The 13313-nt window shown below is 32.8% G+C and overlaps 1 protein-coding gene across 1 annotated transcript in view; it reads right to left on the bottom strand.

The window, feature by feature from the left end:
- LOC143242467 (stromal interaction molecule homolog) overlaps positions 1–4867 on the bottom strand; it is a 57007-nt gene extending 52140 nt beyond the window's left edge. Inside the window, 1 exon segment of the mRNA XM_076485885.1 lies at positions 4209–4867. Within this exon segment, the coding sequence (XP_076342000.1) occupies positions 4209–4401 (193 nt within the window). The 5' untranslated portion in view covers positions 4402–4867.
- Between the last annotated feature and the right edge of the window lie 8446 nt (positions 4868–13313).

Here is a 13313-nt window from a genome sequence, read left to right as displayed (position 1 = left end):
AACTTCAAGAAACAAGGTGACATAGCATCCAAATGTTTTATCCTTCACAAGCAAAATGAAATTATCACTGATACTTTCTCAAACATTTTTCCAATTGCAGTTCACAGTTTTATCCTATTTACTCTTAAAAATTTCATACCTATTAAGCTACAACTTGATACACAAGTCAAGGGTCGTGACAGTACAAGGCACTGCCCTCTTCACAAACTAAACACAAGTGCCAGTACTGCTCTTCACAAACTAAACACAAGTCAAGGGTCGTGACAGTACAAGGCACTGCCCTCTCAAGTCGTCACAAACTAAACTATCTCATAAGAAAATGTGATTCATAAGAAAATGTGATTCATGCACACACAAGTGTCAATTATGATTTCCAAAAGCTCATAAGAAATGCTATGGGAATGAGCTTACAAGGCCAAAAAATAAGTTACATGTTTTTGGTGAGAATGCTTATATAGAAATGGAGCTATGATGTAGCTTTTTTTTTTTCTTTACTGTGGTGGAAGTATAAGATATGAAGAAGACAAATGTCTCAGTACTATCACACATTTAAAAAATATTGGTAATAAATATCCCATGGAGAAACGAAATTCTATATCTCACATTCCTTAGGTTCTGGTTTTGATACTGGTTATGAAAACCTTACACATATAACAACCTGCTGAAGTTTCATTAGGAATGTAAAAGAAATTTGTTTATCAAAATCATGTAAATGCCATCAGAAAGTAGTGTCAATAAGAAGACATCTGTAGAAACTTAAGAATAGCAGTTTCAAGCAGATACACTTATAGATACAATAGAAAAGCATTGATTAGCAGCAAACGTACAGAGCTGACTAGCACAGAACCTTCTAGAGGCCAACACTAATCCCAATTAATTTAGCTTATTTAAGTATGCCAGTACTGCAATAGTATCACATGCAAAAAATTCATCACTGTTTAGTGTAGTGTGTACAGTAAAAACAAAAAAAAATGTTACGGTTTCTCTTTAACATTCATTGATATGGTTTAAATTTTTCTAGTGTGACCAAAACATTTGAAGTATCAACAATGGTTCACTAATTAAATCAAAATCTTAAAGAAAGCATATTACAGTATACTGGTTATATTTACCAACTATGAGTCAAAAGGTTAGAAACAATTCTGTCTCTTTTAATGAATATTTAACATTTATTTAATTCACTATACTTAATAGGTACAAAAATATCTATTCATTTACATCTTGACAGATATTCAATAGATTCCTCCATTGTATCACAAGTTCATGATCATCATAAAAGTAGTAAACGTGACAAGGAATAAAACAGATCTGACTAACACATTAAACCAGATTAATCAAGGTGACCCCATTCATTTACTGACCTCATTATGAGCAACATAAATCTCGTGCACATATGTATTTACTATGTTCAGTTAATTTTTGTAATTTTTAATGGTTCATTTAAATGCCAGTGCTGATGACATAGATAGTTATGTGCCACAATTTGTTCTGTGGTACGTGAACCACATTTCTCATTTACTACTTAAAAGTATTCATTCATAATCATAAAAAAAATAACACTTTGTATGTTAATAGTTTATACTTCTTTAAGAAAAAAACTTTAACACAATTAAGGTTTGTAAAACATATATACAAACATGTTCAAGTAAACTTAACTTTCTCTCTTTCAAAAAAAAAAAAAAAAAATATATATATATATATATATACACTATGGGATAGGTTTTCTGATGATGTGGTACATACTAACAAAATGGATAGGCATAATGATGCTAAACATTAGATTTACCTGCATTAATTTTTTTGTTTGAGGTTTAGGAATAACCTTAATGTGTAAAAATGTATTTTGCCATACTGCATCATTTTATATTTTTACATATATTAAAACTTCCTGAATACTATAGGGTAATTATATTTGTACACCTTAAGCATTATACCAGTGTAAGTGATACTTTCCTAATACAAGTCAAAGAAAAACGTATGATTAAAAAATAGTAAAGCTTAAATGTAAGTTCCAGGAAACACAATTTACCAAGCACTGGGTGATAAACAGTTCTTGTTGATAAGGTAATTGCATATTATGTACTGTAAATGTTTACAATGTAGCACACCTGATAACTTACTGGTTAGTAGTGTCAAACTTTTACTGTACAACACAGACAAATGAGTATACTCTAGAACAACCTGATATAGCCACTAAGATAATATATGAACTGTAACCAGTTTTGTTTAATCAGCCACTAGTCAAACAAAGCCATATGTCTAGAATTTAAATAATGGGAAATATTAAGTATCAGTTTGAGTATTGTTATGTAGTATTTAAAGTGTCAATTTATCACAATCAAAGGGTGTAAGCTATAACAAAAAACAAACTAATTTCCTGGTACATATTTAATTTCAAGATAATTATCAAAACATAAACATCAAAACTAACAAAATAGTCAAATACAAGAAATAAAAAACATTTGTATCTACTGTGATAAGACATGAGAACTAAATATATTTATCTTAATTTACATAGATATGTAATCTGAAAATGAAGATTGTACAGTGATATATATAAATGCACCAACTTCTTTTAAAACTAATTACACAAGTGGTTTAAAAACATTAGTTTGTTGTCAAAGAACACTCACATACTGTTTACAGTAAACAATTTGTAAAATTTAAATTCATTACTACAGTTATGAAATGCACTGGATACACATTGTGGACTTAATTCAGTTGTCATCTGGATGGCTTTTAACAACTTTTAATTAATCAATCATAAATGGATTTATTTATTACAAACCTAAAAACTGTTACAATAATAATTAAATAAGTCAATGAAGTCCTTACACAAATACATACTTGAAACTTTAATCAATGGCAACTAAAAATGTGTAATATTATTCACATAAATAAACATTATAAACCATACACAACGAAGGTGTCCAGATGATACTTTGGAAGAGAGTTAAAAAAAACATACCAGTTATAAGGCAAAATTTGATATATAAAATGAAGCTAAAATATGAGTTTATTTTTATTGCTTTGATATTTAGATGTTAAATACATGTTATCTGTTACTCTAGTATTTCAAATAAATAAATGTTAAAATAGTCAACACTGCTTTTACTTGTCCAACCAATGAGATTACATTAAAATCTGACCTACCACTAACACAAAATCAGACAACCTTGATTTATAGTACTGATAAAATTACAAGATTTATTTTCACTTTAAAATACCATACACAATTAACAAAATTCCAACTCAATGCATCACTCATACATGTATACTTTTTTAGTACTTTTGTAATGCATGTAGAATTTGTCTAGGATAAACAAACACTTACTATGAGGAAGCTTTATTACCTGTTTACAACTGTAACCTGTCAGTTCTTTATTACAGTGTATATTGGAAAGTTTTACTTGATACTGCCGATTATTCAAATAATAGTAAATATGTTAACCCTTGTTAATAGTGTCTTAAATTTGTTTTTATTAACCAATATTTGAAATTCTCTTCAGAAAAAAGTACTTAAATTGAAAACAAAATATAATTATATTCATTGAGACATCCTACACATTTACCTAAACAAACATTCAAATCATTAAAATAAAAACTAAATGTAGACATTAATTTATTATATATAAACAAATATTCACATACACACACGCATACAAAAAAATTACATAAATTCAAAAACAGCTGTACTAGAGTAACTTTCCAAAACAAAAACTATATACATATTAATTTCCAAAACTTAACCGTTTCACTATTAATATTGGTACTACTTAACATAATTACATTAACAAGTAATCATCTGGTGAATGTCAAACACCACATTAACAGTTCAATGTCCACATACAGCTGATCTCACTACAAAATTATATTTTACGAAATTCTAATATTACCATGTAATAAATATTCTACTGTTGCATTATCCGTCTCATCAGCGTATAACTTGTGTACTAGGCCTACAATAGTACATATTACAATGCCGCAACAATCTTTCGTTCAACTTTCATTTTAAATTTAAAAGGCACTACTATCACCGATATTTAACACTGTTAATTATGAGTAGGATCTTTAACTCGACTACTTTCATGGTATTGATAGTAACAGTATTGCTATTATTAATACTGATTTAAATTCCCAACACAAGGAAATTTTAAATCGTATTTTTAAATTTTTCCTTTACTCTTTAAGAATTTAGTCCTACCTACCTGGCCTTGGTGGTTCTGTGCCTTTCTCCTTTGCCGGATTGATTGTGAGTGAAACAGCACAAAGTGCCGAACAGTTCGGGAAAGTACAGTGACATATAACAACAATAACTGTGATCAAAATAACTCTATGAAAAGCCCCCATCAATTGCCTCCACATAAAGTTTCGGCATGATTTAAACTTTAAAGTTAACATTTAAAGTGACTTAGTTAATATACTTAAAGTAGATGTTAAATTTTAAAATACTTTGGTTTTTAAGGAAGATTAAAGAATAAATGAATAATAATTTAAATCTTAAATAAAGTTGTAGCTTTTCAGTTTCAACAAAGAATGATGTCCACAGTAAAGTGCCACCGCTTTTTGGAATGAATTAAAAATCTCACACACTGAAACATTGTTTCACAGTCCATAAAAAAAACTGCCGAGAAACTCTCATAACTTTTTCACGCCATTTGGTCCACGATTCAGATCACACATTTATAAAACTACACCTATGCCTTCATTCTAAAATTCATACAAAAGCACAATCTAAATTATAATAAAATGAAAGTCCACATAGCCGACAAATATCAATTACTTTAACCAAGTTTAAGCCTTTCTTTCGAAGTGGAAGCTCACAAGTTAATAGTAGACGGTAGACGTATCCAGATAAGAATATTTAGTGGTGACATCTATAGAAATTTAGTTTATACAAAATGAACCATGGATAGAGTTTGCGTAGAAAATTACAAATATTTATTTAGGTTATTGATAACAATACTCTTAGTCATAAGAGAAGGATAATGAACTTTATGGCATATATTTTATAGTAACAAAATCTGTAGCTGTCAACTTAATTTCAAATAAAACTCTTATAACAATAATATATCCCTTGAGACTCAGTGGTAAGTTCGAATGCTTATAATGTTGAAAAACTGGGTTTTGATACCTGAAGTGAGAACAACACAAGTAGCTCATTGTGTAGCTTTGGGCTTAACAAAAGGTAATAATATGGTATATTATACCAATATTAGTTTTGTATTATATATGAGTAAAAACAGAAAAAAGAAGGGGAAAAAAGCATAAAAGTGAGAATAAGTATTATTAGCGGTTATTAGCTCCCAGTGGCTCAGCGGTATGTCTGCAGACTTACAACGCTAAAAACCGGGTTTTGATACCTGTGGTGAGCAGAGCACAGATAGCCCATTCTGTAGCTTTGTGCTTAATTCGAAACAACAACAACAACAGCGGTTATTAAATAATATATGCCAAATTAAAAATATAGTGCATATAATCTTGAAACTTAAACCGAATGCGCGCAAGTACAAAACACACAGAAATAAAAATAAATATAAAAACGTAAAGTTAGAAGTGGTGTATAACTGCGACTCAGCATTCAAAAAAGGCATTGAAGATAGTTCATTTCTTCAACTGAATACCAACGTGAGCAGCAGTAATTCCAAAGAGGACTCATGCCTCCTGGACCACCTTTTGGGTGAAAAAAAAAATGTTATGTGCAAATATCTATTTCATGTATTTGCAGACTTATTGTGCCTATCTTTGATTCGGATTCCTTCTGTTGGTATGTTGACCAGAGAGGACGGAAAGCTGGTAAAGCTAATATAACCCTCGGATACCCTCCATAAATCATCGCTCGTGGATCCCTTTGTGTTCTGTTGTTGCCCCCACATATACATACACACTTTCAATTAACTCTGGATCCGCCACTGGGAAGTGAGAGTCGACCATGAACAGATGAACAGAAATGAAATTAGGGGACCAGATTCAGGTTTTAAAGCCTATAATATTGTGAATCTAACACACATTCGTTGTCTGTAGCCAATTGCGGGAAGATAGTTGTCCAGTAATAAAATCAAAGAAACAATAAACAACCCGACCACAAGTAAACCTAAGTATTTCAGAATAATAATATCAAATAAAATACAAATTATACATAGGAAATAAATTAAAAGCAAAATAATGTAAAATAAAAAGACTACGTACATGGATTTGGCATTTCCTAGTGGTTAAGGTGTTTGACTAGTAATAGGTAGATTTTGGGGTCGAATTCTGGAACTGAACATACACACACTTTCAGCCGTGAATGTGTTATAAGATTGCAATTAATCCTACTATTCGTTGATAAACAGTAGCCAAAGAGTTAGCGGTGGGTGCTGACAGCCAAATGCCTTCTCTGTGCATTATGGATGGCAGTGTGATATTTTCCTTGCATTTTTATCCTCACAGGGTAATCACTTAGGCTCGCTACATAGAGATCCATAAGATACCGAACTGAAGTGTGAATAAATATCCCACTAATCTCCAACCCAGTTGGTCTGGCATGACCAGGTGGTTAGGACGCTCGACTCGTAAGTGGAGGGTCGCGGGTTCGAAACTTCTTCACACAAAACATGCTCGCCCTTTGAGCCGTAGGGGCATTACAATACAACGATCAATTCCACTATTATTTGGCAAAATAATAGCCCAAGAGTTGGCAGTAGGTGGTGATGACTAGTTGGCTTCCCTCTCGTCTTACATTTCTAAATTAGGGACAACAAGTGCAGATAGCTCTCGTGTGGTTTTGCACGTAATTCAAAACAAACAAGCAAACAAATCCAATCCAGCTCAAATGGGGGAAAAAAGGAAAAAAAAGATACATGAAGCCAAAAATACGTTATTTACAAATGAAATAATAAAAACAATACAATTACAAATTAAGAGTAAATATTTAGTGGCGTTTGTCAATCTAATAAGAGAAATGTAAATTTTTTATTCAAAAGTTCTTGTCAGCTCCGTGTGTCTCATCTGGAAGTCAGCTTAAGCCTTGAAGCTGATGCCAAACTAAATCTAAGTGTATATCAAAACAAAGTTACAAAGTTATATTTTCATTTTAAAAAGATTAAATATCAGTATTTAAACTATAGTTCAAAGGTTAGCCAAACTCTGCGTGTTAGAACCTAAATGCAATAATGAAGTTAAGCCTAGACATTTAGACTGTTATTTAAACTTTAAGTAAACAAATCTAAGTACAAAATAGAAAACAGCAGGAAATTTTCTCAAATGGTAAAATCAAAATAACATAAAGCTAGGTGTATGTCATAACACTAAAACTGCTTTAATAACTCTTTTTAATACTTATTGTCCTTGAAACTCATAAACTCTGTTTTAAAGGGAATAACCCATCTTTATTTGTGTGGCATGCAAGCTTACCTTATTTTTTATTGTGTCGATTTACTTGAGATTTTTTAAACATTTTCATTTATTCTAAGTCTAGGCAGTTTTCACAGAGAATGTGGTCCAGAAATCATTAAGGTGACCTTGTTTTTTGTCATTCTATGAAGATAGCACTTGCTTTATTCATGTACTGCCTGTAATGCTCTATCATATGCAATAATATCAATTACCAGTGTCTTCAAATGGTAGATTAAATGATATTTTGATATAACGACTTTCCCTTTCTTGGATGAGAATAACTAGTTCTCTGAAGAATTCGATGCTCTGGGTAAATTTCATGAATAAAAAAATAGATTCTAACGTTTTGGAATAGATTATGGTAAGGTAATCATTACTATTCCTGACCTTAAGTGAATTAGTTAAAGAAAAGATATCATGAAAGAAAAAACCAGTTAATTCACAAATCCACTAAAATATATCCAGTATTCTGAAAGCAAGTTTACACACATGTTTTTGTCTTTTATTTAGTGTCATATATCGTGTCCAGTCTGTTTACCTTTTTGCTTAAACTCAGTTAGTTATTTAGTATTACCATGTAATTTATTCTGCCCATTAGCCCAGCATGGCCAGGAGGTTAAGGCACTCGACTTACAATCTAAGGGTCGCGGGTTCGAATCCCCGTCACACCAAACATGCTAGCCTTTTCAGCCGTAGGGGCATTATGATGTGGCGGTCAATCTCACTATTCGTTAATAAAACGAGTAGCCCAAGAATTGGCGGTGAATGGTGATGACTAGTTGTCTTCTCTCTGGTCTTACACTTCTAAATTAGGGACGGCTAGCACAGATAGCTCTCGTGTAGCTTTGCGTGAAATTCAAAACAAACCAAACTAGTTTTGTCCATTTTCCAATTATAAGGCATACCTATCTAATATTCTGTGAGGAAATCAATTTAACATGAAAATATTTCATGTGCAAAAACAACAGCACTAAAAATCAAATTTTTACGGGAAATACACCTCACAAACATAATTCTTACACACGTGAATCGAGTTCTCGGTCGTAGATACCCTTGACTTATATCTCATTCACCAACAGTAAATAAAGTTTTCCATTTCTGGATATCACATATTATTTTCCTTTCAATAAATTCGGATAATTGCAATCTCAAATCTTTTATGCTCTCAAAAGAAGGAAAGTTAAAGTTGTTATTGGAGATTTCTGCATCCAAACTGGAAGCTCTGAAAAGCACAGTAATAACATTACAACTAAGACCGTAGCAGACACATAGTATTGCACCATACTGTAAAAACAAAGAAAGCCTTAGTAGCTTTATTATAATAAAGCAAACATATAATACATGTCAAGTCTTAGAAACTGAGAGCATTGAGACAAAGAAAGATGAGGATGCCATATCATGCCACATTGATCCATTAGACGAAAAACTAAGAGTTGAAAAGACGTATCTGGCCATTCATGATGAGGCATCTGGTGAAAAACTTGGCTCAGAGGTAAAAGACAACTGTTACGGTCGACCAAGCTGCTGCCGTAGGCCTCCTGATTAATACTTCTAGGATTTTTATAAGATAGGATGATTGGAGCTAGTAGATGTAATATCTACTGCATTAACAGTTTGTACAACTCATGAGAATAGCTAGGGGCTTAATGACTCACCTGAAAGGGCAATACTTTCCTTGTTTTAGAAGCTTTATGATGTTCGCGTCAGAGGGAAAATGAAATCCCAGTGTTGTTTTGCAGTTATGGTGCAATGTTATTTAGCTGTATATTGGTATAGGCATTGACACAGTAAGTGAAGTAAGTAGATCAGAGCCAATACTAACATTATGCTCATTATCCCACATTGGAAGTAGGTATCAGAACAACAACACACTTGATGTCATGAATGATAATAATCTATATAATCTACACTTAAAACAGCAGCAGTATCTCATAACTTTTGTGGGTAACAATGTCACACAACATTAAACCAGTACAGGTGATATATGTCCATTTAAACAAACACTGAACAGTCTTCCCTAGAGATCGCCAGTACTGATATATTGTGGATATCAAAGTGCATCTATAGGGACTGTCAGAAAGGAAGAAATCTCATTGAGATTCTGTACTGATTTAAGATGAGTAAACGATGAAATTACTGTAAACAGATGAATGTTTGTTTGTTTGTTTTGAATTAAGCACAAAGCTACACAATGGGCTATCTGTGCTCTGCCCACCACGGATATCGAAACCCGGTTTTAAGTGTGTAAGTCCGCAGACATACCACTGTGCCACTGGAGGCGAACAGATGAATGTCTGAATGCGTTGGAATAAAGTTTTGGTTCAACACTTTAGATAAACGAGGAAATTATATTAATATATATCCATTACTGTGAACAGATGAATGTCTGAATGCATTGGAAGAAGCTTTTGGTTCGACACTTTAGATCTGGCATCTAGATACAGACAAGTTGAACTGGATTATAAGAACAAACCCATGACTTCTATTAGTATGATAAGTGACTTGTATGAGTACTGCATTATGCTATCAGTATGTATAATGCCCTACAAATTTCGAGAGCTAAACTGAGCTAATTTTTAAAGAGCTGCAAAGAAAGAAATGCCTCTGACCTTTGTTGCTGATGTGTTGGTGTTAGGTTCTACATTTTATTTTGTGGCTGACAATATGTAAATAATATTAAGGGACATAAAGAAAAACAGGTTTGAAATTGAAACCTAGTAAATGTGCATTCGTATTGCATGGAAGTTATGTTGTGGGTTTGAAAAAATCCTCATAGATCCCGCTAAAATAAAGTGGTGAAGGATTGCATGAGCTTTCACATCAATGACCAGAAAAGGTTACCATACCACAAGAGGTGCTATAAAAAAAATAAAAGTGAAGAAATTAATGTACGAAGTTGGAAACTGGTTCAGGTGTTGGTATATGCCAGAAGCGAAAAAAAAAACAACCTCTTGCCTCTGAATGGACTGAACCATATGTTGGAATATAGTTAATTGACCCATTAATGTATGAGTTCCAACAGTTGAAAGCTATATGCAAGTGTATAGTACACGCCAGTCAGTTGCATTTGAACATTACCGATAAACTTCTGGTGATTTGGCTTGAACAAGACTTAGAAGAAGAGGTAATAAAATTTATCAAAGAAGAAAGTATTATGTTATGCCACTTCAACCAAGATAATGAAATTGAAAGAGTTGAGAGTACTTATTTGACTGTTTAGGATGAGGCTGCTAAAGAAGTGTTAGGTTCAGCTCTTGTGGTCCATGGAAATGTCTACAGTGACATCCTAATCAGTATGGCTGGGACCAAAGAGGAAGATATAAGCTATAAAAGCCATTAGATGAAGCACCCAATGATTGAATGGAAGAAGTAGTCCTTATTTTCAAACTATCAACAACTGTTCCCCATACAATGTTGAGTTATTTTCGCTTGGTTACATGTAAGTTTGAATAGTTGGTGCTACTATACAAAATGCCAGTGTATTAACAGTTTATACATATTGAGATAATAACTAGGAGTTCAACAACTTAGAGAAAGGTTGTTGTGACCTTTACTTTCTGAGGTATCAGATGGTATTGTAATATAATATGAATATGCCTCACATTATGAGTTATACTGGATTATCTGAAATTATGATGGTCTGTTTTGGTTGTAAGATAAATTAAACCAAAACGGCTTTGCAACTTTTGCAGGATAGTGATTAGAGTTTCACTGCAAGAAATATTCATGGAATATCAGTTACAGTAGCTGTTTGGTTAACAAAGTTGAGAAAAGCTGCTAACAAAATATATAATGCATAAACAATTTGTGCATCTGAAGATAATAGATAAAAGTTTAAAAACACATTTAAAAGGGCTTTGGAGCCATTTCTTTTTGAGTTACCACGCAAATCTTTCGAGCCAAAACCTCACAGGGGTTTCACGAGAATCATTCACCTCGCCTAATCTAACAGAATAGCGAAACTTCTATGTAAAATACAGCAAAATCGTCGCTAGATGTTTGTTGCCAATACACCTAAAAAGAACTTTATATGCTGTGAGGAAGTTGTGTTTTCTTTGAGTGTATATTGACTATAGTAACATTATGAATCTTGACATTCAATAAAATTAAAGTGAAGAGTCTTTGTTTAGCTGTGTGTTGTTAGTTACTAGTTCATGATGTCTGGAACTAATGCTCGAATTTCATTTCTTACAGGTGGAAGCATTTTATTATATCATATTTACCAATAATAATTTTGAAAAATATCCCAATATAGTTATAATATAATATGAGTGGGAGCCAGAAGGAATGTGCTGAAACCTCTAAGTGTATGTAACTATATAAATATAGATAAATGTATATAGCAATACACAAGTCATCCATGAGTGTTGTATAACATGAATAAACCAGTTACACAATAAATACAAGTATTAATCTACAAATGAATGGAAACAAATATTGTATGTGAATACTATAACTTTGTGATACACAGTTAACTATTATTACTGAAACGTGATGTATTATTGAAAAATACAGTAAACACGCCACTTTAAATCTAGACATTAAAATATTCAGCAGGTGGTAAAAAATACGAATAATGAAAATAATCACACAACGTATCAGAAAGTTTTACCTGATGTCATGGTATGAGTAATGTCTGACATGTCAATTGAGTCAAATTATCAGCATTATGTGAAATTCACAGAAATTATCTTAAATATCATAGCAAATGTATACTTGATGTGACAAGTGTTTTATTTCATTGTGAAAGAATATTTTCAGTTGTGCTGATTGAAAAATTTAATACAGAACACTTTTATATATCTTCTTTCAGATTATTTCGTGTTTTCTTATAGCAAAGCCACGTCAGGCTATCTGCTGAGCCCACCGAGAGAAATCGAACCCCTGATTTTGCGTTGTAAATCCGAAGACATATCGCTGTACTAGCGGGGGGCAGAATAGTGGGGTTGACGACAACCTTATAACGCCCCCACGGCTGGGAGGGCGAGCATATTTGGCGCGACGCGGGCGCGAACCCGCGACCCTCGGAGTCGCACGCCTTACGCGTTAGGCCATGCCAGGCCTCAGATTATTTCAATACTGGAAGAAGTTTCAGATATGTGAAAATGTAGGCTCTGAAATTATGAGGGGGTGTACAGAAATTAGCATCTAAATGGTAACATTGTAATTCACTTCATTGCTAGAACTAAACTTGTAACACGAAGTAGTCCCACGACGAAAGATAATGAAGATTTCGGAGAACGCCAATGGCCGAAAGTGAAGATTAATGTTACATAATCTGGATCAGGGTACGTGTGTGGTATCTACTGTATAAGCAAGTATGAATGCTATTAATTGTCACAGGAATGGCAATAAAGGGCAGTATGACTAAATGTGTATTGGTGAAGCAGCGACCTAATACGACCTGTGAACGGAAAGGTTGACAAGTATCAGTGATACGTGTTAAATGTGTAAATACGTCATGAGCATCTATAAACTGTGGAGTAAAAGTGTCACTTGAACAAAGTAATTCGTCTGTTACCAAGTTTCTGTAGGTAGATTTTTAGAGGAGTGCAACAATTGCAACTAGAGGTTACAAATAACTTCAAACTTGCACACCTGTCTAATACTTGGATATACTTTAACATTACATTTTCAATCGGGACCTTCTATTAGCCAGTAGTTTATATTTCTAAATTATTGTGAATAAATCTCAAATAATTCTATCATGAAAAACTAATTTGGCAACAAATAACTTCTAATTGGCAAGAAGTGCTTGGCCTTCCAACAGTGAGGCTCATGGACAAAGATGCATTGTTGGATGACACACAGTTGTTAATGTTAAGTTGGTGACTTAAGTCTCTTTGAAAAATTGCACTTTCTTTAATGTCCAGTAGGTTTTATAAATGGTTATTTTTATGTATTTTTTTTTATAAAGGATTATTTCTTCCCTGATT

This window comes from Tachypleus tridentatus, chromosome 2 (genome assembly GCF_004210375.1).
Source record: "Tachypleus tridentatus isolate NWPU-2018 chromosome 2, ASM421037v1, whole genome shotgun sequence".
NCBI classification, from domain to species: domain Eukaryota; kingdom Metazoa; phylum Arthropoda; class Merostomata; order Xiphosura; family Limulidae; genus Tachypleus; species Tachypleus tridentatus.
This window is presented reverse-complemented; position numbering and strand designations above follow the sequence as displayed.